The sequence below is a fragment of the Orcinus orca genome, chromosome 1 (genome assembly GCF_937001465.1).
Source record: "Orcinus orca chromosome 1, mOrcOrc1.1, whole genome shotgun sequence".
Classification (NCBI taxonomy): Eukaryota; Metazoa; Chordata; class Mammalia; order Artiodactyla; family Delphinidae; genus Orcinus; species Orcinus orca.
In genome coordinates this window covers 58,011,152-58,036,415 of record NC_064559.1, presented here as the reverse complement: position 1 = coordinate 58,036,415, position 25,264 = coordinate 58,011,152, and the positions used below count along the sequence as shown (strand labels likewise).

The 25,264-nt window shown below is 40.3% G+C and overlaps 1 protein-coding gene across 1 annotated transcript; it reads left to right on the top strand.

The window, feature by feature from the left end:
- Nucleotides 1–15,899: 15,899 nt before the first annotated feature.
- FASLG (Fas ligand) lies at nucleotides 15,900–24,796 on the top strand. The gene is made up of 4 exons (XM_004269766.3): nucleotides 15,900–16,358; nucleotides 16,936–16,981; nucleotides 21,224–21,280; nucleotides 22,500–24,796. Exons 1-4 carry the CDS (start codon nucleotides 16,068–16,070, stop codon nucleotides 22,892–22,894), a joined length of 789 nt encoding a protein of 262 aa, XP_004269814.1. The 5' UTR covers nucleotides 15,900–16,067; the 3' UTR covers nucleotides 22,895–24,796.
- The last annotated feature ends 468 nt before the right edge of the window (nucleotides 24,797–25,264 follow it).

Genomic DNA, 25,264 nt, shown 5'->3' with positions numbered 1-25,264 from the left:
CCACAGGGTGGGTCAGGGAGGTCTGGGAGCAGACATCCTGAGGAGTAGAGGTGTAGGGGTCCAGGAGTTCCTGCTGTGGAAGAACACAGCCTTGCTGGGCTCCCGTTACCTCTTCTGTTGATAGAGGAAGTTACAATACTGGGCTGCCTGTCCTGTGGTGGTGGGTAGGGAGGGTAGAGGGTAGAGTTTGAGTAGTTCAGTCCAGGTCTCAGTTCTAGAATACAGTGCATTTAGGGAGGTAAGTAGAGCTAGGAGTTGAGAGTGTGGCTTCAGAGGCAGGTGGACCTCATAAACCCAGGAGGCATGGAGGAGTGTGGGCTTGGGAACGTAGGGGTTGGGAAGTGACAATGAGAAGCTTCCATGTGGAATTCAGTTTCCCTAGAATGACAAGTAGGGATTTTGATGGCATGTGTTTGGGGAGGGGAACTTATTTGTCAAAGGAGTTCTAAAGGCACGTGAGAATTTTCAGGGAGGAGGAGACAGCTGTGAGGTGAAGTAAAAGCTAGAGGGACAGTGTGGTCTGGTGGGAAGACCTGAATTCAAATCCAGGCTCAGCCTCCTTGTGGGTTCTTCAGCTTCTCCAAATCACTTGTAAAATGGAGATAAGAATCATGGAAGGCTGCTTGAGCATCAAATAAGGTAATGTATAGTGTTCCTAGCTCAGTGTAGTTGCTAAGTAAATGTTTCTTTCCTTCCCCTTTTCCTTCCCACCCATCCCAACAGAACATTAGTGATTGACCAGGGTGGGACAGAAAAGACTGGATGAATTTCAGGGGATGTGAAGATGACACCAGGGGCAGGACCCACCAAACTAAGAGCTCCTAAAGGAGTTGTGTGTGACCACGGCTGTGTCCTTGTACCTTCCATGCTGCGTGGCACCTGTTAGGTGCTCAAAACATGTATGGATGGAATTGAACAGAAACAAATGTTTACTGTGTTTCATTTCCACATGTGAAAGTTGTGCTGGAGAAACACTAAGGAGACAGAGCAGGTTTTCTTCCCAACTCTTCCACACACTGGCTGTGGCCCCGGGAGAATCCTCTCGCCTCTCTGGAGCCCAGGTCCAAATCTGTAAAATTAGAGACATGACAGAGTGATCTCATCCCTATTCCAGCACTGAGATTCTAGAGCCTTGTAAGGTTTTAGGTTGGTAAGACAGCACTGCAGCTAGTTTGCAAATAAAGCTCAGCGGGCAGCGTTTCATTTGTCAAATAACGAACTGGTACAAGGCCTAGGGCTCTTCACTCACTGGACTGGGGCTCTCTCAAGGTCCGTAACAGACAGTGAACCACATCCCAGGATCAGAGGCTGTGTGCTCAAAAGTTTCTTCTCATGAGACCCTGAGGATGGAAGGCTCTGGAGGCATCCAGCTGCAGAGACCTAACTCACATCTGCTAGACACTCAAAGGAAACAGTGGGTGACAAAAACAACGACTTTGACATTTACGTCAGTCCTTAGTGCATGTGACTTTCCCACAAACCTATCAAGACACATGTTTTTGCAAAGAAGCATTTCAAACATCAATAAGGGGTTAATAAAAGAGCCCACAAGACCCAGGCCTTTCCAGGCTTTTTTTCTTCCAGTTTTATCGAATTATAATTGACATACAGCACTTTATATGTTTAAGGTGTACAGCATAATGATTTGACTTACACACCCCATGAAATGATTATCACAGTAAGTTTAGTGAACATCCGTCATCTCATATAGATGCAAAATTAAAGAGATAGAAAAGCTCTTTTCCTTGCGATGAGAACTCTTAGGATTTACTCTCTTAACTTTCATATATAACATATGGCAGTGTTCATTATAGTTATCATGTTGTACATCACATCCCTCAGACTTATTTATAACTGGAAGTTTGTACCTTTTGACTGCCTTCATCCAATTTCACTCCCAACCTCCCCTGCCTCTGGTAACCAGAAATCTGATCTCTTTTTCTATGAGTTGGTTTGTTTTTAAAGTATAATTGACCTACAACATTATGGTAGTGCCTGTTATTTGGTATTTCTATACATACCAAACTGATCGCCATGGTAAGTCTAGTTACAATATGTCACCATACAAAGATATTGCATAATTCTTGACTATATTCTCCACACCGTGCATTTCATACCCGTGACTCATTTATTTTGCAACTGAGTTTGTACTTCTTAATTTCCCTCACCTATTTCTTCCCCCGTGGCCGCCAACTGACTTCTTCTCCGGCGACCACCTGTTTTGTTCTCTTTATCTATGACTCTGTTTCTGTTTTGTTATGTTTGTTCATTTGCTTTGTTTTTTAGCTTCCACATAATAAGTAAAATCAGACAGCATTTGCCTTTCCCCGTCTGACTTATTTCACTTATCACAATACCCTCCAGGTTCATCCATGTTGTCACAGATGGCAAGATTCCATTCTTTTTTATGGCTGAGTAATATTCCATTATATACATCTTCTTTATCCATTCATCTCTTGCTGGGCATTTAGGTTGTTTCCATATCTTGGCTATTGTAAATAAAGCTGCAATGAACATAGGGGTGCATATATCTTTTCAAATTAGTCTTTTCCTTTTCTTCAGATAAATACCCAGGAGTGGAATTGGTGGATCATATGGTAGTTCTACTTTTAACTTTTTGAGGAGTCTCCATACTGTTTTCCATAGGAGCTGCACCAATTTACATTTCTGTCCACAGTGCATGGTGGGGGGTTCCCTTTTCTCCACATCCTTGCAAGAACTTGTTATTTGTTGTCTTTTTTTTTACATATTTAATTATATCTGCTTTATTTTTCTTCCAAACTTTATTTTTTTATATTTTATTTATTTTTTTAACATCGTTATTGGAGTGTAACTGCTTTACAATGGTATGTTAGTTTCTGCTTTATAACAAAGTGAATCAGTTATACATACACATATATCCCCATATCTCCTCCCTCTTGGGTCTCCCTCCCAGCCTCCCTTTTCTAACCCTCTAGGTGGTCACAAAGCACCAAGCTGATCTCCCTGTGCTATGTGGCTGCTTCCCACTAGCTATCTATTTTACATTCGGTAGTGTATATATGTCCATGCCACTCTCTCACTTCGTCCCATCTTACCCTTCCCCCTCCCCATGTCCTCAAGTCCATTCTCTATGTCTGCATCTTTATTCCTGTCCTGCCCCTAAGTTCTTCAGAACCTTTTTTTTTTTTAGATTTCATATATATGTGTTAACATACAGTATTTGTTTTCCTCTTTCTGACTTACTTCACTCTGTATGACAGACTCTAGGTCTATCCACCTCACTACAAATAACTCAATTTCATTCCTTTTTATGGCTGAGTAATATTCCATTGTATACATGGAATATGTACTTTATCCATTCATCTCTTGATGGACACTTAGGTTGCTTCCATGACCTGGCTATTGTAAACAGAGCTGCAGTGAACATTGTGGTACATGACTCTTTTTGAATTATGGTTTTCTCAGGGTATATGCCCAGTAGTGGAATTGCTGGGTCATATGGTAGTTCTATTTTTAGTTTTTTAAGGAACCTCCATACTTTTCTCCATAGTGGCTGTATCAATTTACATTCCCACCATCAGTAAAAGAGGGTTCCCTTTTCTCCACACCCTCTCCAGCATTTATTGTTTGTAGATTTTTTGATGATGGCCATTCTGACCCGTGTGAGGTGATACCTCATTGTAGTTTTGATTTGCATTTCTCTAGTGATTAGTGATGTTGAGCATTCTTTCATGTGTTTGCTGGCAATCTGTATATCTTCTTTGGAGAAATGTCTATTTAGGTCTTCTGCCCATTTTGGATTGGGTTGTTTGCTTTTTTGATATTGTTTGATATTGAGCTGCATGAGCTGCTTGTAAATTTTGAAGATTAATCCTTTGTCAGTTGCTTCATTTGCAAATATTTTCTCCCATTCTGAGGGTGGTCTTTTGGTCTTGTTCATGGTTTCCTTTGCTGTAAAAAACTTTTAAGTTTCATTAGGTCCCATTTGTTGATTTTTGTTTTTATTTCCATTTCTCTAGGAGGTGGGTCAAAAAGGATCTTGCTGCGATTTATGTCATAGAGTGTTCTGCCTATGTTTTCCTCTAAGAGTTTTATAGTGTCTGGCCTTACAGTTAGGTCTTTAATCCATTTTGAGTTTATTTTTGTATGTGGTGTTAGGGAGTGTTCTAATTTCATTCTTTTACATGTAGCTGTCCAGTTTTCCCAGCACCACTTATTGAAGAGGCTATCTTTTCTCCATTGTATATTCTTGCCTCCTTTATCAAAAATAAGGCGACCATATATGCGTGGATTTATCTCTGGGCTTTCTATCCTGTTCCATTGATCTATGTTTCTGCTTTTGTTCCAGTTCCATACTGTCTTGATTACTGTAGCTTTGTAGTATAGTCTGAAGTCTGGGAGCCTGATTTCTCCAGCTGTTTTTCTTTCTCAAGATTGCTTTGGCTATCTGAGATCTTTTGTGTTTCCATACATATTGTGTAATTTTTTGTTCTAGTTCTGTAAAAAATGCCATTGGTAGTTTGATAGGGATTGCATTGAATCTGTAGATTGCTTTGGGTAGTAGAGTCATTTTCACAATGTTGATTCTTCCAATCCAAGAACATGGTATATCTCTCCATTGTTGTCTTTTTGATAAGAGCCATTCTGACAAGTGTGAGATGATATCTCATTGTGGTTTTGATTTGCATTTCCCTGATGATTAGTGATGTTGAGCATATTTTCATGTTCCTGTTGGCCAACTGTATGTATTCCTTGGAAGAGTGTCTGTTCAGATCCTCTGTCCATTTTCAGTTGGGTTGTTTGTATTTTTGATGTTGAGTTGTATGATTTTTTAAAAAAATATATTTTGCATATTACCCCCTTATTGGATATATTGTTTGCAAATATCTTCTCACCTTCGCTCCCATTTAGTAGGCTGACTTTTTGTTTTGTCAATAGTTTCTCTCACTGTACCAAAGCTTTTTAGTTTGGTGTAGTCCTGTTTGTTTATTTTTTCTTTTTTTCCCCTTGCCTGAGGTGACACATCCAAAAATATATTGCTAAGACTGATGCCAAAGAGCTTAGTGCTTTATGGTTTTTTCTAGATGTTTTATGGTTTCAGGTCTTATTTTTAAGTCTTTAATCCATTTTGAATTTATTTTTGTGCATGATGTGAGAGAGTAGTCCAGTTTGATTCTTTTGCATGTAGCTGTACAGTTTTCCCAACATCATTCGTTGAAGAGGCTGTTTTTTCTCTATCATATTCTTGCCTCCTTTGTCATAGATTGATTACCCATAATAGTGTGGTTTTATTTCTGGGATCTCTATCTTGTTCCATTGAATTATGTGTCTATTTCTGTGCCAGTACATACTGTTTTGATTACTCTAACTTTGAGGTATAGTTTGGAATCAGGGAGCACGATACCTCCAGCTTTGTTCTTTCTTAAGATCATTTTGGCTGTTTAAGGTCTTTGTGTTCCCATAAAATTTTTAGAATTATTTGTTCTAGTTCTGTGAAAAATGCCATTGATATTTTGGTAGGGATTGCATTGAATCTGTAGATTGCATCGGGTAGTATACTCTTTTTAACAATATTAATTCTTCCAATCTACGAACATGAGATATCTTTCCATCTGTTTGTCTTGCCTTCAGTTTCTTTTATCAGTGTCTTGTAGTTTTCTGAGTACAGTTCTTTTTTCTCCTTAGATTTATTTTTATTATTTTGATGTGGTTGTAAATGGGATTGTTTTCTTAATTTCTCTTTTTGATACTTTGTTGTTAGTATATAGAAATGCAACAGATTTCTGTATATTAATTTTACCAAATTCAGTGATGAGTTCTGGTAGTTTTTTGGTGGTGTCTAGTATCATGTCATCTGCAAACAGTAGCAGTTTTATTTCTTCCTTTCCAATTTGGATTCCTTTTATTTTTTTTTATTGTCTGATTGCTGTGCCTAGGACTTCGAGCAGTATGTTGAATAAAAGTGGCGAGAGTGGGCATCCTTGTCTTTTTCCTAATCTTAAAGGAAATGCTTTCAGCATTTCACTGTTGAGTGTGATTTTGGTCGTGGGCTTGTCATACATGGCCTTTATTATGTTCAGGTATGTTCCCTCTATACCTACTTTGTGAGAGTTTTTATCATAAATAGATGTTGGATTTTATCAAAAGCTTTCTCTGCATCTATTGAGATGATCATATGATTTTTATTCTTTAATATGTTAATGTGGTGTTTCACATTGATTGGTTTGTGGATATTGAACCATCCTTGCATCCCTGGGATTAATCTCACTTGATCATGGTGTATGATTCTTTTAATGTATTGTTGAATTTGTTTTGAGGTATTGTTGAATTTTGTTGAGGGTTTTTGCATCTATGTTCATCAGTGATATTGGCCTGTAATTTTCTTTTTTGTGTGATATCTTTGTCTAGTTTTGGTATTAGGGTGATGCTGGCCTCATAGAATGAGTTAAAAAGCATTCTTTCCTCTGCAACTTTTTGGAATAGTTTGAGAAGGATCGGCATTAACTCTTCTCTAAACGTTTGGTAAATTTAATCTGTGAAGCCATCACATCCAGTTTTTTTTAAAAATTCCTAATTCAGTTTTATTACTGGTAGTTGATCTGTTCATATTTTCTATTTCTTCCTGGTTCCATCTTGGGAGATTGTCCATTTTATTGGTGTCTAACTGTTTGTAGTAATCTCTATGATCCTTTGTATTTCTGTGGTATTGATTGTAACTTCTCCTTTACTATTTCTGATTTTATTGATTTGGGCCCTCTCTCTTTTTTTCTTGATGTCTGGCTAAAGGTTTATAAATTTTGTTTATCTTTTCAAAGAACCAGCTCTTAGTTTAATTTTTCTATTGTTTTTTCAGTCTCTATTTCATTTATTTCTGCTCTGATCTTTACATTTCTTCAGACGTTTCCATTCTTAATAGATATTGTCTCTATCCTGCTTACTTACTGCCCTATAGACAGTGGGTTCCCAGACCTATATACTTGGGAATACTGCTCACAGTGTAGTCTTGAGTATTCTTGTTTCATAATCCCTCTCACATTGTGTCCTTTTTGGATTAGAATTTTGGCTCAAACACCAACAGTCTGTGTGGCTTTAGGCAAGTCACTTAACCTATTTAAGTGTCAGTTTCTTCATCTATATTCATATAATCAATAGATATTTATTGAATGCCCCTAATACAAGGCACTATTCTAGGCTTAGAATTCATGTTTAGCCATTTCTCTTCGAGAAATTAAAACAATTAGTCACTGACAAAATTTAGGTAACCAATGTATGACCTCTGACACTGTTCCCTGTTGTACACAATGTATTATCATGCTCGCATACAAGGACTGAGAATAAAAGATGGTCAATCTACAAGGCCATACCTAACTTACCATGTCAAGGTCAGCCACCCAGGTTCTAACTGCAGGAGAACATGATGAACCTCCTGAGAGAAATAGTAATGCACTGAATGGTATTAAAACGTTTGAGCCAGGAGGGAGGAAAGAGTATCTCCCTGGCTTCTTGGGACATACTTTGGGTGTGAAGAAGGTCATCTGGAGGCAGGAAAGACCAAAGGATGCTTGGGATCCAATTGGATTATTAATGGTAGTAGATGACTTTAGGAGTAAGTCTGTTTTTCCTTTCAAATGCCTTCTGACTTGTCTCAGGGTTTAAAAGCCAACAATTGAAGAGAAATTGAGGAAGTAAATTGTAACTTGAGCATTCTGTAAAGTTACTTTATGAGGAGTCTGCAAAGAGTTTCAACATTTATTTATTGAGTGCATATTAGTTGTCAGGCACTGTGCTGGGCTGGGTATACAATCAAGTGCAGAGTATAGACAGGATTTTATATCTATACCTATGATATTGTGATAAGTACCAGAAGAGGAAAAATACCCCCAGAGTATTATTAAGAAAATAGTAATTATCTAGTTTAGATGGAGTGACAAGTGAAGGCCTCTTTGAGGAAGTGATATTTAGTTTAGGATTGAAGCGTTCTAGCACCTGGTCAAATATAAGTGGGGCAAAGAACTTTCCAGGCAGCATCGCAGGCAAAGGTCCTGAGGTAGGAAAGAACTGGCCATATTTGATGAACTGAAAAGTCAGTGTGGCCTTAGTGTGGTGAGAGAAGAAGAAAGTAGAAAGAGCTAAGTTGGAGAGTTAGGAAGAACCCAGATAATGCAAGGGCTTGGAAGTCATGATAAAGAGTTCAGATTTTGTTTTAAAGGCAATAGGCAGCCACTGAAGTGATACTTTTAAGAAGCAAATTGACATGATCAGATTTACATTTGCATCAGTGACAATTGAAGAAGTGACATGGCCCACCTCAGTGGAAGGTGAAGAAATACAATGTTGCCATGCTTCTACAATAAGTCAGCAGCAGGCCAATAGCACGTGCAGAGTATCATCAGGAGGTGGAGCCCATAGCATCACTGAATGAGGTGGCAGAAGCATCTCAGTTCCCACCAAAGAGTGCTTTGCCTGCCCTGGGACCCTCCTGCACTGATTAATTCAGCCAGTATATGTTCGTTGAGTTTTTACCCAGTGATGTTGAACAAGATAGACACAGTGTACCACATGTAAGTTGTTAATACTCAGTACTATCCCTGTCTTTTTACCCTCTTTTCTGTTCCTAGGAGCATAAAGCCTAGAAATTACAATTCCTACACTCCATTGCAAGTGGGATCCCAATTAGATTCCACCAATGAGAAACAACTGCATGAGATTTGGAAGGTGGTAAAGGAGAAGCCATTAGTTGTCACAGCAGCTACTGATGTGTGGTGTGGTGTGGGGACAACAGAGGTAGTGTGGGGTTTTCCTACAGCTTTCTGCTGTCCTCCTGAGAATCACCAACTTCAGTGTTGCTGGAAGCTGAAACTATTGGTTGTAGCATAGGTTTTGCACTTCAAATTTTCCTAAAACTGTCCTTCCTGACCTTTGCTTGTCCAGTCTTTAATTCCTGTATTAATCCTTCCTCACTTTGCATACTTAGAGTGGCTTCTGTTTCCCTGACCAGACTCCAACTGATACACAAAGGACAGTAGAGTAGTCTTGACATCCAATAATAGTGTTGCATGGGTGGCAGGGCTGAAGGATAATTTTAGCCCCATTGCTACTGTCATCCACAGCTTCCTGATTTTCCCCCTTCAACTTGCTGTGGCCTGGAGAAACAAGAGTTCCCCTTGATAGCTTATTCCCCAATCCATTCTTTTATACTAGAAAAGAACATCAAAGTTGCCTTTCTCTTGGAGACAAGAGATCAAATTGAAGCACAAAGAAAGTTGTGGTCATCTACCTAGCAAAGTGAATTAAAAAACCTTCAACATCTTGCAAATTTTCCTGAGCCAATCAGATCTTGTGAGGTGGGAGTAGAAAAGGGCCACCTATAAAAAGAACAGTAGGAAGAGCACACTCTTTGGAGATCCAATGGACTTGGATGTGACTGAACCCTGGCTCAAACTCTTACCAGGGTTACTTTTCTCCTCTGAATCCAATTACTCATCTATGAAGATAATATACTCATTTTCATAGACTTATTATGTATATTAATAATGATGATGATACATAATAATTGCAGCTAACAGGTATAGAGCATGTACTATATTCCAAACACTCTCCTAAAGTGCCTCACGAGAATTAACTCATTTAATTAATCCCCACAGTAATGCTAGAGGCAACGGATGCAAAGAACATAGCAGGCCTGACAAGTTGACATATGAACATGAGTTTCTGACTCTGTCCCTTGAAACAACTCCAAGAAAGAGGATGTGTCTTGATGGGCCTGAAAAACTGACATAAGCATAAGAAACTCGTGAGGGGAAAAGGATGGTTGTTGGCTCTCAGTGTACACGTGGCTATATGTTTACAGCAGCACATGGGAGAAGGGGGTCAGATGTCATAGGAAGATAGGTTGGGCCAGAGGTTTATGGTTCTGTGTGTTTCTCTTTCCTATCTTGCTTGGTTGTCATTTTGAGGCAGATAAACAGCAGTGATTGCCCAGCAGCACTGGGGGGGAATATCAAGATAGTGCTGGAATCTGGCTGAGATGGGGAAGAGTCAACAGCAGGTATAGGCAGGTGACTCCAACTGAGGAAGAAATCTCTTGAAAAAGAGCAATGCCAGGCAGAAACTCGGGAAGTTTTACTTGGTAAGGTAGGTAGGTGACAAACAGGGAATGACTGACCCCAGAGTACAATGCCAGAGGCTCTTCCTCCGAAGGAGTGACCATCTGCCAACTCCTGGTACACAAGGTACTCCTGGATCCCTGGGCTTTAGCCACCTTCACCTCTCCTGACCTCCAACTCCCACATACATGCTGCACGTTATCCTGCATGATAGATGACATTCCCAGGAGAGTGAGTACAAGCTCGCAAGGAAAAGTGATCAGACACACAAGGAGCACACTGCTCTATAAGAAAGACAACATACTGAACAAAATACACCAGGCAGAGAAAATGAACAGACCAGAGAAAATAAGTTTAAAATAAGCAGGAGAAATACCCTCAAAAAATATAAAGGTGAAATACTGATAACATTAGTCAAGAAAAACAATTCAAAGAAGAACTAATTGGAAATATTGGGTTTGAAAAATGTAATAGTTGAAATAAAAATCTTAATGGATATGTTAAGTTGTGGAAACGATACAGCTGAAGAATGTATTACTGAGCTGGAAGATTTCTGAACGCTGCAAAGCATCAAAAAAGTAGAAAAGTATTTTGAAAGAAAAGCTTAGAGGTGAGGAGAGTAGAAATTGAAGTGTCAGCATCCTTGTAATAGGAGTTCCAGAAGAAAACAAAATAAATGTAGAGAAAGAAATATTTAAACAATTTCTCCAAATTAAAGAAAGGTAAAAGACCTTAGTCTGAAAAGGCTTGTAAAGTACCACATAGGCTATATTGGAAAAACCAAGTGATATATATTCATTTTAGTGAAATTAATAATGCAAAGAGAATATTCTGAAACTTTCTGGAGGGGAAAAAGAAAAATGCCTAAAAAGAATAGGAGTTGGTTTGACCACAGACTTCTCACTAATCTGGATGTGAGAAGACAAAGAGTAATATTTGCAAAATTTTGAAAAAAAGAGAGATAAAGAACATCAGATTTGGAAATATATATCCAATTAAATTACCATTTAAATATTGGTAAAAAGGGACCACAAGACTCTATCACAAGCCAGAATTAAAATTTTAGGCAGTACGAACATGATGAAGGTGATGGTGGGGAATGGGACTCTATTTTGCTCTCTCTCCTGTGAATTTACCCTGTATGGACTACATCAATGGACTTCCTCACCTTCTGGCTTTGGGTTGAACTTGCCTAGTGTGGCGCCCCAGCAGGAGGGAAGGGGGAAGGTGGTAGGACAGGGTATTTATTCTCCAGGCTCATCTAGGGCTGGCTGCAATTCTTGACTGGAAGTCACAATTCCTGTTTAGGCTGTCTTCTCCACACAATTCTCTCCTTCTTAGGTTCCAGTAGCTTACCTTTCCCCTTGACTAGTGGTCATAACGACCCTGTTCCTTATAATATTGCTAGAATATTATACTATCCTTTTTGATGTCCCTACACCTTACCTCTATGTTTGTAAACAGTCCTTTTTATTAAGTCCTTCTCAAGCTATCCTAATTTGTGTTTCATCTGTGTGCTGATGAGATGCTGATGATACAATAGGAAACTTTTATTGACAAAAGTGATATATAAAAAACAAAAACCTTAGGAAAACATCATACTTACTGTGAGAAACTTTAGGTGCAGTCTCTGTGATTAGGGACAAGACATAGATACCCACAATCACAGTTACTGTTTTATATAGTTCTTCTTGAGGTTTGAGACAATACAAAAACAAAAGTAAAAGAATGAGGCATAAGGATTGGAAGGGAAGATTAAAACTTCTCATTTTGTCCACTGATAATGTATATCTATATAGAAAAAACCCCAGAAATCAATAGACACACTATCAGAAATAAAAAGAGAGTTCCACAAGTTTGTAAGATTCAAGATTATTTGTTACAAAGTGAAGAACATTTATTTAAACCAGTTATAGTCATCTGTAATAGTTATCTATTGCTGCATAGCAAACGACCCCAAAACGTAATGGCTTAAAATAAAAAATATTTATCTTAAAATTTCTGTGGTCAGGAATTCAAGGTTGGTTTAGGTGGGTGTTATGGAACTGAATGTTTGTGTCCCTCCCAAATTCATAACTTAAAATTCTGTGTCCCAATGTGATGGTATTAGGAAGTGGGGCTTTTTGAAAATAACTAGGATTAGGTGATGTCATGAAGGTGGGGCCCTCATGAATGGGATTATTACCCTTATAAGAGCCAGGCGAGAGCTTGCTTCCTCTCTCTTTCCACCATGTGAGGATACAATGAGAAGGCAGCCATCTGCAATGCAGAAGCTGCAGTCTTTTTATAACTTAATCTGGGAAGTGCTATCCCAATACTTCTACTGTATTCTATTAGTTAGAAGTGAGTCAGTAGGTCCAGCCCACACTCAAGAGGAGGGGATTATGAAAGGGCATGAATACCAGGTGGTGGGGGGTCACTGGGGTCATCTTAGAGGTTGCTTACCGCGGAATCTAAAAATGCCACAGAAAATTACAACATTTATAATCACAACAAAATTATAAAGTATCAAGCAATTAATCTAAGAAAGAATGGATAAGACCATCCTGAAGAAAAATTTTAAAAGTCATAAAGAACACATGAAAACTGTGGATAGGGCAAAAACATTGTAAAGAAAACACTTCCCCTAAATTAGTGCAATTACTGTTAATAGTCCAGTAGAACATTTTAAGACCATGATAGGTTTTCTTTTCCTAATACATATAGGAGAGATTAAATATACTCAAATAGTTATGTCAATTTTGAAAAAGAAGATCAAAGAGGGAAAATTTTACCATTCTAGCTCTCAAGACATTTTAGAAAGCCATAATTGTGAAAACTGTGTGACCCTAGTACTGGAATAGAGAAATAAATCAATGAAACAGAGATAAGAACCCAGAAAAAGACCCGACTACATGTATAAACTTCATATATGATAAATATACCACTGTAATTCAGTTGGGGAAAATATAGATTGTGTTGGGAAAACTGGTTCATACATGGAGAAAAACAAAGATGAACTCTTTTATACCACAAACAAAGATGAACTCCAGATAGGTTAAAGCCTATACATGAAATCTACGATGGTGTGACATATTTTCAATGTCTAAAAGTAACAATAGATTAATATCTAGAATATAAAGTACAAGGAAATCCTGTGAATAAACACAAAGAGATAAGAAACCCAATTGAAAAATGGGCATGGTGTACAAAACAGGAAATATACACAAAAGGGAAAACATTTGTATAACAAAAATATGACAAGATGTTCAACCTCACAAGAAATCAGAAAAAATATTAGCACTTGGTAAAAATTAGAAAAGTGGATAATACCAAGTAGAGATGAGGACATAAGATAAGATCATCATGGTGTCAAGGGACTCAACCACTCAGATACTGATGTCAGACATTGACTTGTACTTTTCCCTGCAACATCTCTCCCCCATCTCCACCCCCTCTACCTTCTTTTATCCTTAGTGAAAGAAGGTAAATTACATGAAGTCTACAGATGAATCATTTGTGGGAAGATACACTGTATTTACAACAACAAGAACAGCAACATTTTTTGAGTGCTTACTTTGATGTTGAGGACTATTTTAAGTGTATCGAATGTTTTGACTCGTTTAATTTTCATAATGCCCTATGAAATAGGTACTATTGTGATCATGCCCATTTTTATAGATGAGAAAACTGTGGCACAGAGGAGGGAAAGTGACCTGTCCAGTTCACACAGCTAATAAATGGAAGAACAGGGATTTGAACCCAGGCAGTTTAACTCCAGAAGCACACACCCTAACCATCATGTGACACTTTCCTTCTATCCTCCTCATCCAGGATATGGTGTATTTTTTCCATTTATCTGAATATTTGTCATTTTTAGGAAAATTTTTATAGTTTAAAAGATATGAGTCTATTCAATTGTTATTAAGAGTTATTTCAGGATACTTTAAGGGTTGTGCTTTTGGTTGTACATATGGTGGAATTCTTAAAATTATATTTTCTGATTATTAATTATAAACATCATTTTTCACGACTATGAAGAAAGCCGTATGTGAGTTCTAAAACACGTAACCTCTGCTCATCTGTAAAAGAGAGTGAGAACATTGTGCAGTCATTCTGATTTCATCTGTCTCTCCCTGTTTCATGCATGGAGACTGGGATGTGGGCAGAAGTGCCTGGAGAGGGGGCAGTGACCGATGTTGGAGTCTGATTTCAACAGACTGCCTTGTGTGTCACACTAAGGCATTTGGACCACTCCCAGAATCAAACTTTCTGACAGAAGGTTTTAGGCAAGGAAGTGAGATAACTGAATATGTTTTTAAAAACATCATTCTTGCAGCATTATGCAGGGTGACTTGGGCTTGGGAAAGGCTGGTGGCCTGGAAACCAGTTAGAGTATCACTGCAATATTTCAGGTGAGATAATAAAAGTCTGACCTCAGGCAATGACAGTAGGGAGGGAGCGTGCTCATGTGACAAACATGGCTCAGGTAAAATCGACAGTCCTGCGTGACTAGTGCAGTGCTGGAGGAGAGGAAGAGGTGGAGTGGAATTTGTCACCATAAAGAGTGACCTCAGGTGAAACGGGTTGTATTGGGAACGGGGGTGGGCAGAATGGGGCAGGGAAATAAGTTTGGTGTTGGTCTGGTTCAGGTGGAGAGCCAGAATGATAGTCATAGAAATGCCAAAACATGATATAACAACGGATGAAACTTCAAAGGCAGAACCCTTTAATAAAATGGAAAATAGGGATTTATGAGAGGTTTATATGATTTATGTGGAGCTGAGCACTTGGAAATTACTGTAAATGGTATTTGAAGCCAGAGAAAATGTGAAATAAGTTTAGGTAGAGTCCCATCTTTAGTTAAAAAAAAAAAAAATTAGGATAACCAGTTAAATTTGAACTTCAGATAAAAATGGAGCAATTTTTACTATATTCCATGCAATGTTTAAGACGTACTTATCCTAAAAACTAGTTATTATTTGAGATCCAAATTTAACTGGGCGCCATCTGACGACCATAACAGATATGGCAAACAGAAAGGCCTACAGGGACCAGGAAAGCCGTTTCACACAGTGAGGTGCGTGAGAAATATAGTGGAGGGTGTGCAGCCTGGGCAGCCTGGAACATCTGTGTCCCATCCCCAAGAGCAGCTGCTGCCCAGCTGGTTGGTTGTGCAGAGAGGGTCTCCAGACGGTCCAATAGTCTAGCGGTTCAAAACATAATATAAAGATAATATAAATTTAAAAATATGTGGAATATCCACATTTTTAAAGGGGACAATCAGTAGAAAGAACACTTGTGAGGCATAAGCAAAGCAGGCCTGTGGGCTCCATAAGGCATATGGGTGATGGGTTTGTAACCTCTGATCTGACCTCTACAAAGTGGGTGGAGCAGGTTTGTAACCTGTAAATTATGTTGCTTTGCTATGTTGGGGTGAATAGTATTTGGGTGTGGGGAAGGGCTGGCAGCAGGGGGACGATTCCCTCCTGCAAAAGGTGAGACATAGAAGCGGCTTCTCTGGCCACGACTCTGTGCTCTCGCCCCTCAGTGCCTGAGCGAGCCCCACTGGCCACTCTCCCCATAGCCGGGCAATGGCCGAAGTCGACAGGGCTGTGCTGCTGCTACCTGCTCTCGCAGGGCCTGAGGAGACGAGCCCGCCCTACCAGCCTTTCAGGCAGCAAGGCAGCAGCAATTGGGGTTTTGAAAGCTTTTATCAGTAGATTGTGGGCGGAAACTGCTCCGGGTTTGCTCTGAGCTTCTTGAGGCTTCTCAGCTTCAGATGCAAAGTGAGTGGGTGTCTCTTTGAGAAGCAGAAAGGGGGAAAGAAAGAACAAAAGAGAGGTGTTTCCCTGGGTTCTGGGAACTCTATAAAGAGAGCACCGGCTCCTTTCTCTCGAGCAGTCAGAAACAGGAGTCCCGTCCTTGACACCCGGGACTCCCCAGGATTGAGAAGGAGAAAAACCCTTGGCTGGGGGCTGGCCCGAGGCACTGGCTGCCATGCAGCAGCCCTTGAATTACCCGTACCCCCAGATTTTCTGGGTGGACAGCAGTGCCAACTCTCCCTGGGCTTCTCCAGGGTCAGTCTTCCCCTGTCCGTCCTCTGTGCCAGGAAGGCCCGGGCAAAGGAGGCCACCGCCACTACCACCACCTCTGAAGAAGAGGAGGGGCCACAACACAGGCCTGTGTCTCCTTGTGATGTTTTTCATGGTTCTGGTGGCCCTGGTTGGATTGGGACTGGGACTATTTCAGCTCTTCCACCTGCAGAAGGAACTGGCCGAACTCAGAGAGGTAAGCCGCCCTGTGGGTTGCTGTGCCCTGAAGGCATGGGTGTGAGACAGCCCTGCTGTAGTGGAGGGAGGAAGGTGACAGTGATCCATGTGGACCACAGTCTTGCTTGCAAAGTACTTCACAATCCTTTTTTCCTGTCTTAGAAATGAATTGCTCTAGCCATCCTGTTCTATATGCAGAGAAATTGGGGCTCAAATGAGCGGAAGGAATATTATCTATGTTGGGAAGGATCAGAGCCAAATTAGGACTGGTAACTAGAGTTCTTCTTTTCTCAGTTGGCTGCTACCTACCTTATACTCAGTGATTCAAGAAAGAAAAGGAACTTGGAATCTTGCTTACAAGTGAATTTGTTCAAATGGACAAACTAAATTTCCTTGAAAATACTTAAAAATATCGGAACTATTCCAAATCACAAAACTGAGGCATGGAGAGGCACAACTTGGCCGGAGTCTGAGTTAGCAGAGGTTCTAAGGTGTTTAGATTCCCTTTCCAGTGCTTAGTTTATTTGACAATTCTGCCTCCTTTGCTTAAAGAACTTCATATTTATTATATACCTTTTCTCTTTTTGTTTCACCAGTCCACCAGCCAAAGGCATACAGAATCGTCTTTGGAGAAGCAAATAGGTGAGTCCTTTCATGCATGTACATGAGTTAGAAAGATAGTCCTTAGCGCTGAACCATGTTGGGGGAATGCCTTGAATTCCATCTCATTCCTGGGCATATGTATACTATGAAAGAGGAATCCTAACCAATGCTGAATCTCTGGTCATTTTGGTTCTTTGAGCTGCCCTAAAATATGAAGTGAATTTAATTGTTCAAAATTAGTGTAGCTGAGTATCACACAAAAGTAAAAATAATTTCTGCTTGAATTTGGGAAAAGCAACACACATATACAACCCTGGACCTTTGCCCCTTAGCAGTTGGCTCCAGGCCTGTCCCCTTCCTCAGGCCTCCTGGTTCCCATGCACAGGGCTGTGGCTATAACTTCTCGGGAGAGAAGGGGAGGTAAAGGCAGAGAAAGCTGCTGCTGGGAAAGACCCATGCTCTCCTATTTAATCTCTATAAGAGATTAGTTAAGAATCAGACCTTATTTAAAATTTTTTCATAGGATATATTTAAGCTTTTAAAAAGTGGGCAACCAATCATCCCCATTAGGATGGTTCTTTTGCAGCCACTGGAAAGCTTGGAGGAAGACTTTTGCCATTATTCAAAGGGTAGTCCCACTTCACTCACAGAGGCAATCGTGAGCTACCTTTGATAATAAAGGAAAAACCTGTGTATGAGATCCAGGACAGGAAGAAGATGAAAATGTTGAACGTTGACCTTCTAAAGTTTCAGGACATAGTTTTGGAAACTGTGGACAGATAGATTTAGAATACTGCAACTCATTAAACTAAGATTCACTGAACTTTAGATTTGGTAAGAGTTGGAAGGGAGCTTAGAGAACATCTGGTCCAGTCATCTCATTTTTCAGAAGAGAAACAAAACACCAGATAGATTAGGTGATGTGCCCAACACTACTGGTGTGCAACCGGGGTGAGAAGGAACATAGGCTCCTAATGCCTTGTCACTTACAGTGCTTCCCAGTACATGCTCTGGTGCCTCATGACACAGGGAAACTCCTGTCTTTTTCTGATGGCCATGGAATGAGAATAAAGATGACAAGCAAGATGCCTCTGCAAAGACAATAGTTAAATCTCATCCTTAGAAATTGGGAAGAAAACAGAAGACAGCACTGGCTACCCAGTAAGGGGAGGCTGTTCCAGTTTCTTAGGATATGCCTGAGAGACCCAAGTCACCCTATTGCCCTAGCAGGTAGGCTCTTGTAGGAGCCATCCTTAGGATCCTCTGGTTTCCAGTTCTGGGTCTGAGTCCCTAAAGAGTTAGAAATTCCAGATGTACCCAAGCAGAGTAAAAACATTTGTTAGAAAAATAAAGCCTCTGGAGGATTTCTAAAATAAGATAGATTTGAAAATCAGTGGAACGTGGCTGGTAAAATGGGTACCTAATTACTCATCTTTCACCCACTTTCTGGAGTCATTTTAGTAATTAAAAGTCAAGTGAACAGATCAGTCAGGTCCACTTGTCCCACTAAACAAGTATCAAGTATCTTTCCTAGATCAACCCAGATGGACCAGAAATTGGTGAATTATCACACAGAAATCAAATTAGCAACTTTACTAATGAGCTAAGAGATGCAAATTTAAAAAGGGGGATATCCAGGTTTATCCATCAAATTAGTGAAGTTTAAAAAAAAACACAAAACCCCAGGTTGGCAAAAATGTGAGAGAAAAGGGTCTGCTTCAACAGTTGAGAGTCAGTGGGCATGTAAATTGCTACACCTTTCTAAAGAGCAGTCAGGAAAAAAATATCACAGGATTAAAACTGTTAATTTACCTTGTAATCTCATCACTAAGGCTTTATTATTTAAGAAAATAATCAAAATGTGCCTGAAAATTTATAATAAGGATGTTCATCACTTCCTTATAAGGCTATTTATAATAAACCAGTCAGAAGAAAGTTAAATGCTTCTTAATAAGAAATCAGTTAAATACATTACAGTGTATTCAGATGAGAGCATAATACGCAGCAACTAAAAGCTATGTTAGAAGGACATTTAATGCCATAGAGATTGTGCATTCTATATTGTTGGATAAAAGACAAGTTATAAAGCAGTGTGTTTAGTTTAATATTGACATATGCATATTTTTATATTCTTAGTAAACATCTAGAAGGATTTATACTCCAGCAGGTTAACTGTGATTTTTCTCTGGAAGGTTCTATTGTAGGTTATTTAAACTTTCTTATTTGGTTCACTTTCATTTTTCCACAGTTAACTCATTAAATCTTTTATTCATTCACAAATGTTCTTGGAGTATTTCCTGTGTGCCAGGCTGGGTGTTGGGTAGTGGGTGATGACAGAATGAGAGACAAGTGGCTTGCCCTCATGGAGCTCTTAGCATGCTAGAGAAGATAAACAAAAGCAAGCAAACAGACAACAAACTTTTAAGTTGTACTAAGTGTGACCTAAGATTGAGTGGTCTGCAAAGTCCCCTCTAAGGAGGTGTTGTTAATGTGGATGTGTGTATGTGTATGGGTGGGTAGGAGGCTGGGAACATCATTCCAGCACTGAGAATGGCATGTGCAGAGACCCTGGAGCAGGCTACGGTCATCACCAAAATATAGGATATATTTCTACTTTATTTATTCCATCATTTATCCAGCAGATATTTTTATTGAGTACCTTCTATGAGAATAACACTGCGAGGGATATACCACATGTGATTCTCTGTTCCATTTCCTGTCAGTTCATGGCTGAATGCCAGATCAGCTGCACAGATGGTTTGTGGTGTAGGAATATAGAAGAGACTCAGTTTTGCCTTTCCTGTTCACTAACACCTCACCTCGTTCATGGTGGGTGGTCTTGGGTGGCTACAGAGGTAATCATTGCTTACATCATATCCTCAGCTGATTGGAGCACTCTCAGGCCATATAGAGTTTTACAGGCTAATCATGAAGAGCCTGATGTGGATGAGTGCCTTTCTATGAAACCTTCTTTAACATCTTAGCTAAATTCATTAGTTAAGTGGTAGAGCTATTCCACTGAAATATCTAAAGTCAGAGAACTAGTACCTATTTTGAGAACTGTTGTCTATTTTAAATCTTTCCATTTAATTTAGCAAACATGTACTGATCACGTGCCTTGGGGTAGAAACCGAACTAATTACTCTGGTGGATTAAACATATAGTAAGGAATTTGCCATTTATTTGGGGAGTAAGATGAATTATACAGTTACCACAGAAAAAGGGGAGTCAAAACTGACAAGAGAGGTGACGACAGAGTGCTTCTAGGTTTCAAAGGCGGAAACAAGCATATTTGATTAGAAAGGCTTGGGAATGTTTCACAAGAAAAGAAGTATTTTAGATGGTATTTGCAGGGTTGATAGGAATTTAGCACAGAGATCTGTTTGGGAGGGCATCCCAGGCAGAAGGAACAGCATGGGCAAAGGCACAGAGGCAGGGAAGCTGGGTGTGTTCAGAACTGTTGTACAGCTATGTCTAGTGTGGGTGAGTAAGCAAGATAAGGCTGGACAGATAGGCAGAGATCACATGGTTGGGGACACTTGTACATAATTACACATTCAATGAGGAGCATTCAAGGTGTTTGAGATCTTAGGATAATTTATTTGGGGCAGATTGTAGAATGCCATTGGGGAAGACCTAGTGGCCTGGAGATTAGCAGTCTTCAGGCTTTGTCCTGCAGAGTCCTAAGGGCAGCTGAGCCAGAGAGGAAAGAGCCTTGGATCTGGACTCAGGAGACCTGAGTGTCAGTCCCACTCTGACACTGAGTAAACAGGTCTTCTTGGATAAGTCACCCAACTTGTTATTTTTTTATCAGGAAATAACTTTTTATTTTATATTGGAGTATAGTTGATTAACAACGTTGTGTTAGTTTCAGGTGTACAGCAAAGGGATTCAGTTATACGTATACAAGTCACCCAACTTTTAAGCTCGTTTTGCCGTCTATAAGATGGGACAGTAATCTCTACCTCAAAGAGTTGTGGCCAGTTATAAATGCAATAGCTTATATGGCACATCTTTATAAACTAAGCTTTCTATTATTTTATTGTAGCATTATAATTTATGCATGTGTCTATTTTAATTTAGTTCCTTTTTACCTCTCTGTTTCTGAAATACAGGCTGTTGTAATTCCTACAATTTGGACCTGAATGAGTTGGCTATGTTAGACTGTTGCCATTTATGCTTATAAAACTTCTTTTATTTAAATGCCCTGCTTAGAGTCCCACAGAAAGAATAGTTGTTATGTCATTTTTTACATATATCTTTCATCTCTCTATGAAACAGGTCACCCCAATCCATCCTCTGAGAAAACGGAGCTGAGAAAGGCAGCTCATTTAACAGGTCTGTATCTGGAAGATGGGCTTGGGAAAGCCTTTGGCAGAAAGCAGAAGAGCTGGTTGGTCTCCATGACTGTGCTCTGCAGTAGTTGATACTTTCCAGTGACAGTATTTGAAACCCAAGAGTAGTTACATCTTTCTAGTCAGGTCAACCTCACACACACATTGAGCCCCTACTCTGGGCAAGGCCCTGTTCTAAACTGGAGAAATGGAGCTGCTTATGACGTGATCCTTGCCCATAAGGAGCTCACTCTTTTCACTCACTCCAATGACCCTTAGGGAATTTGGGGCACAGATCCAAGCAGTGAGAGCTGGGGAGATGGGGAATGATGAATTATTTTAGTATGTGTTTCCCTGGTTTTCTGTAAGTGCTTTACTCTGCTTTCTCCATGAGTAGAAAAAGGAGAGGGGAGGCCCAGTCCTGGCACTAGTGGTCGTGTAGTGGAGTGAAACGATTTGATAGCAAGGTGGTATGGGCATTCCCAGTGTAAAGTCCACAAATATCTGAAAAGTGGATACGTATCATGGAAAGTGGTATGCTGCTGTCCCTGAAATTATTTCAGCAGAGGCTGTAAAATGATCCAATTTAGATAAACAGACATTTCTTGAGCACATGCTGTGTGCCAAGCCCGGGGGACATGGAGATGAACCACACACGGCTCCTGCCTTCAAGGAGCTTACAATCTAACAGGGAAAGACAGGTGCACAAGCAATAATTCCAGCATTCTCTGCTTAAGAATGTACATAATGCTGTGGGGATACAAATGAAAGGGGATTTTCGCCCACACTGAAGAATCCTTAGTGCAGGTAAAGATTGGACTAGATGATCCCTAAGGTCCTTCCCAACTTTAGAACTTCAAAGTTCCTTAGATTTCATTTTTCACCTCATGAAGGGACTTCAAACCCTAGTAGTTTTGGTACTAGTTCTGAACCTTTGTTCCAGAGAGCTAAAATCATCCCAATCATTTCTCACTGCAGTTGATTAGGGGTATATGCTATTGTCCCAGTTGTGTGGATGATAAAATTGAAGACGTCAATTTGATAAAGGTGTGAAGAAATTCAGTAACAGGTCAGGCCTGATCCGTCACCTGGCTCAATATGGGCTATGTCATTTGGGGTAAAAAGCATTTGCTCAAGGCATGGTCCACAATTTTGCCTTGGAAGCTTGGTTTGTTGATACATGAGCATTCCTGGCTGAAAGCTCCTCTCTGGTTTGGTTTCAGGCAAGCCCAACTCAAGATCCATCCCTCTGGAATGGGAAGACACTTATGGAATTGCCCTGGTCTCTGGGGTGAAGTATAAGAAGGGCAGCCTTGTGATCAATGAAACTGGGCTGTATTTTGTGTATTCCAAAGTGTACTTCCGGGGTCAGTCCTGCAACAAGCAGCCCCTGAACCACAAGGTTTACACGAGGAATTTTAGGTACCCCCAGGACCTGGTGCTCATGGAGGGGAAGATGATGGACTACTGCACTACTGGCCAGATGTGGGCCCGCAGCAGCTACCTGGGGGCTGTGTTCAATCTCACCAATGCTGACCATTTATATGTCAATGTATCTGAGCCCTCTCTGGTCAATTTTGAGGAATCTAAGACATTTTTTGGCTTATATAAGCTCTAAGAAAAGCACTTTGGGATTCTCGCCATTATGGTTTCTTGTTATAGGCACTGAGAATGTTGTCTTGAATGAGGGTCTTCTTAAGTCCACTTGAGGTCAAGAGAGAAGACATGAACCAAGAGGATCTTGAGACCACAGGGTCCAGCAGTTCTACAGCTCCTCATCTCACCTAAGGTCCACGAGCCAGACAGGAGGAGGACATGAACACGAAACTCTGGGCTGCCATGTGAAGCTGCAGAGACAGGGAAAAGCAGCTACCAGGGTGTTCTACACTCATCTTAGGTGGCCTAGCACACTTTGGTACACTGAAAATGGCACGTTTTAACTCACCTCTTGGGGTGGGTCTACTGTCTACCTCAGGGGAGGCTGTCTTTCACGTATATGGATGCAACATGAATGTATAAGGGGTGGGAAAAGAGGACTAGGCTTACATGATAAGCTAAAGAGACTAAAAGGCCAGTGTCCCACTGGCAGCATCTTTACTTGTAAATGCATAGCCTGAGCCATCAGGTGATGCTAACAGAGAAGCAAGGGAGATCTTTTGAGGACTTAGTCCATTCCCTATACAGCATGTATATTTCCAGTGCAATTGTAGGGGTGTGTGTCTGTGCGCGCGCGCGTGTGACTAGAAGAGTTACGTAAGTAGAGAGAACGTGGAGATTGGGAAGGACATGTTAGGAAAATATGGGCTGCATTTGGTGGTAGATTTTGAATGCTTTTTGGGCAACCAACTCTAATAGTCCTCAAAACTCTTTGATTGTCAGTTATTAAAGCTGTTTCCCCATAATATAACTAATATTTATATATATTTTGTGGGTTTTTTTTTTTCTTTTTGCAGTACGCAGGCCTCTCACTGTTGTGGCCTCTCCTGTTGCGGAGCACAGGCTCCGGACGTGCAGGCTCAGCAGCCATGGCTCACGGGCCCAGCCGCTCTGCGGCATGTGGGATCTTCCCGGACCGGGGCATGCACCCGTGTCCCCTGCATTGGCAGGCGGACTCTCAACCACTGCGCCACCAGGGAAGCCCTATTTTGTGCATTTTTAATGAACAGAATACATGTAACAAAAACTATGTTAAAATACAGATAAACATTATGAGTGTCCTTTTTGGAAATCACTAAGATCTGGAGTTTTTCCTTATTATTTCTTTCTTCCATGGCCTCCTCATTCATTATGACTTAAGCCCACTTTAAGAAGAATTTACTAGGGTGAGAAGAGCTGTGAGGCAAATCTTTGCATCTTTGCCAGGCTCTCCTCTCCTCGCTATATTCTCTTTCCCCTCCATCTACCACTATCCAGAGTTTCCATTGCCAATATTATTGCCAGTGTTAAGCTCACCCAACTTCCCATAGATCTGATGACAATTTGTCTTTTCCTGGGGGCAGAGATGTGGCATAGTGGAAAAGGCACAGACTTTGGACTAAAAAGCCTGAATTTGAATCTTTGTTCCTCTACTTATTAACTATGCCATCACTGGGCAGATCACTTGACTTTTTTGGACAAAAAGGGGCTGATTTGGACTTATAGTATCTAACACATCATAGAATGTCAAACAATAGTGTCTGCCATTATTAATAAGCCACTCTATGGGAGGCACTTCATTCTCCAGAAGAAGCCACGGCTCTGAGGGATCCATTCAAACACCTGGTTTCTTGCCTTCTCTCCTTGGTCTCACAATAACCTTTTCCTATTTTCTCCAAATGCTCATTACCATGACTTCTCCCTAGACTTTTTCATCATTAAAAATAACAACATCTCCTCTGGAATTTGATTTCAGACACCTTATTTTCACAACATCATGTCCTTTTTCCAACTCAGTTGGTCCAACATTTTCTCTCCTAAAAATATGTATATATATTTTACTGTGTTGTGACATCTACTTAATAAATGCTATCATTTTCTTATATATCCATCAGCTCCTTCTCTATCTTCACTCTTTTCTCTATCCAGCTTAGGTTCCACGATCTGTCGTTACAATCAGAACCTTGGAAAGACCCTGAATTCCAAAATACTCTGTTACCGTCCCTGTTTTCCTCTTGTAAAAATCTCATTCTCTTTATGCTGGCATCCTAGCAGCCGGATGTTGCTGCAGAAAAATGACACAAACCGATTGACTATTTTTATTTTTATCTATCATCTACTTAAGTCATCCAATCAATTTTTTAAAATAAATTTATTTATTTTTGGCTGCGTTGGGTCTTCGTTGCTGCACGCGGGCTTTCTCTAGTTGCGGTGAGCAGGGGCTACTCTTCGTTGTGGTGTGCGGGCTTCTCATTGCGGTGGCTTCTCTTGTTGCGGAGCACGAACTCTAGAGGCACACGGGCTTCAGTAGTTGTGGCGCACGGGCTTAGTTGCTCCATGGCATGTGGGATCT

What these genes read in the sequence shown, in the direction of transcription:
- FASLG (XM_004269766.3), top strand. Translation starts at nt 16,068, where the DNA reads ATGCAGCAGCCCTTGAATTACCCGTACCCCCAGATTTTCTGGGTGGAC. An exon ending in AACTGGCCGAACTCAGAGAG is followed by an intron (nt 16,359 to 16,935) that starts GTAAGCCGCCCT and finishes TTGTTTCACCAG; the next exon opens with TCCACCAGCCAAAGGCATAC. An exon ending in AAAGGCAGCTCATTTAACAG is followed by an intron (nt 21,281 to 22,499) that starts GTCTGTATCTGG and finishes GTTTGGTTTCAG; the next exon opens with GCAAGCCCAACTCAAGATCC.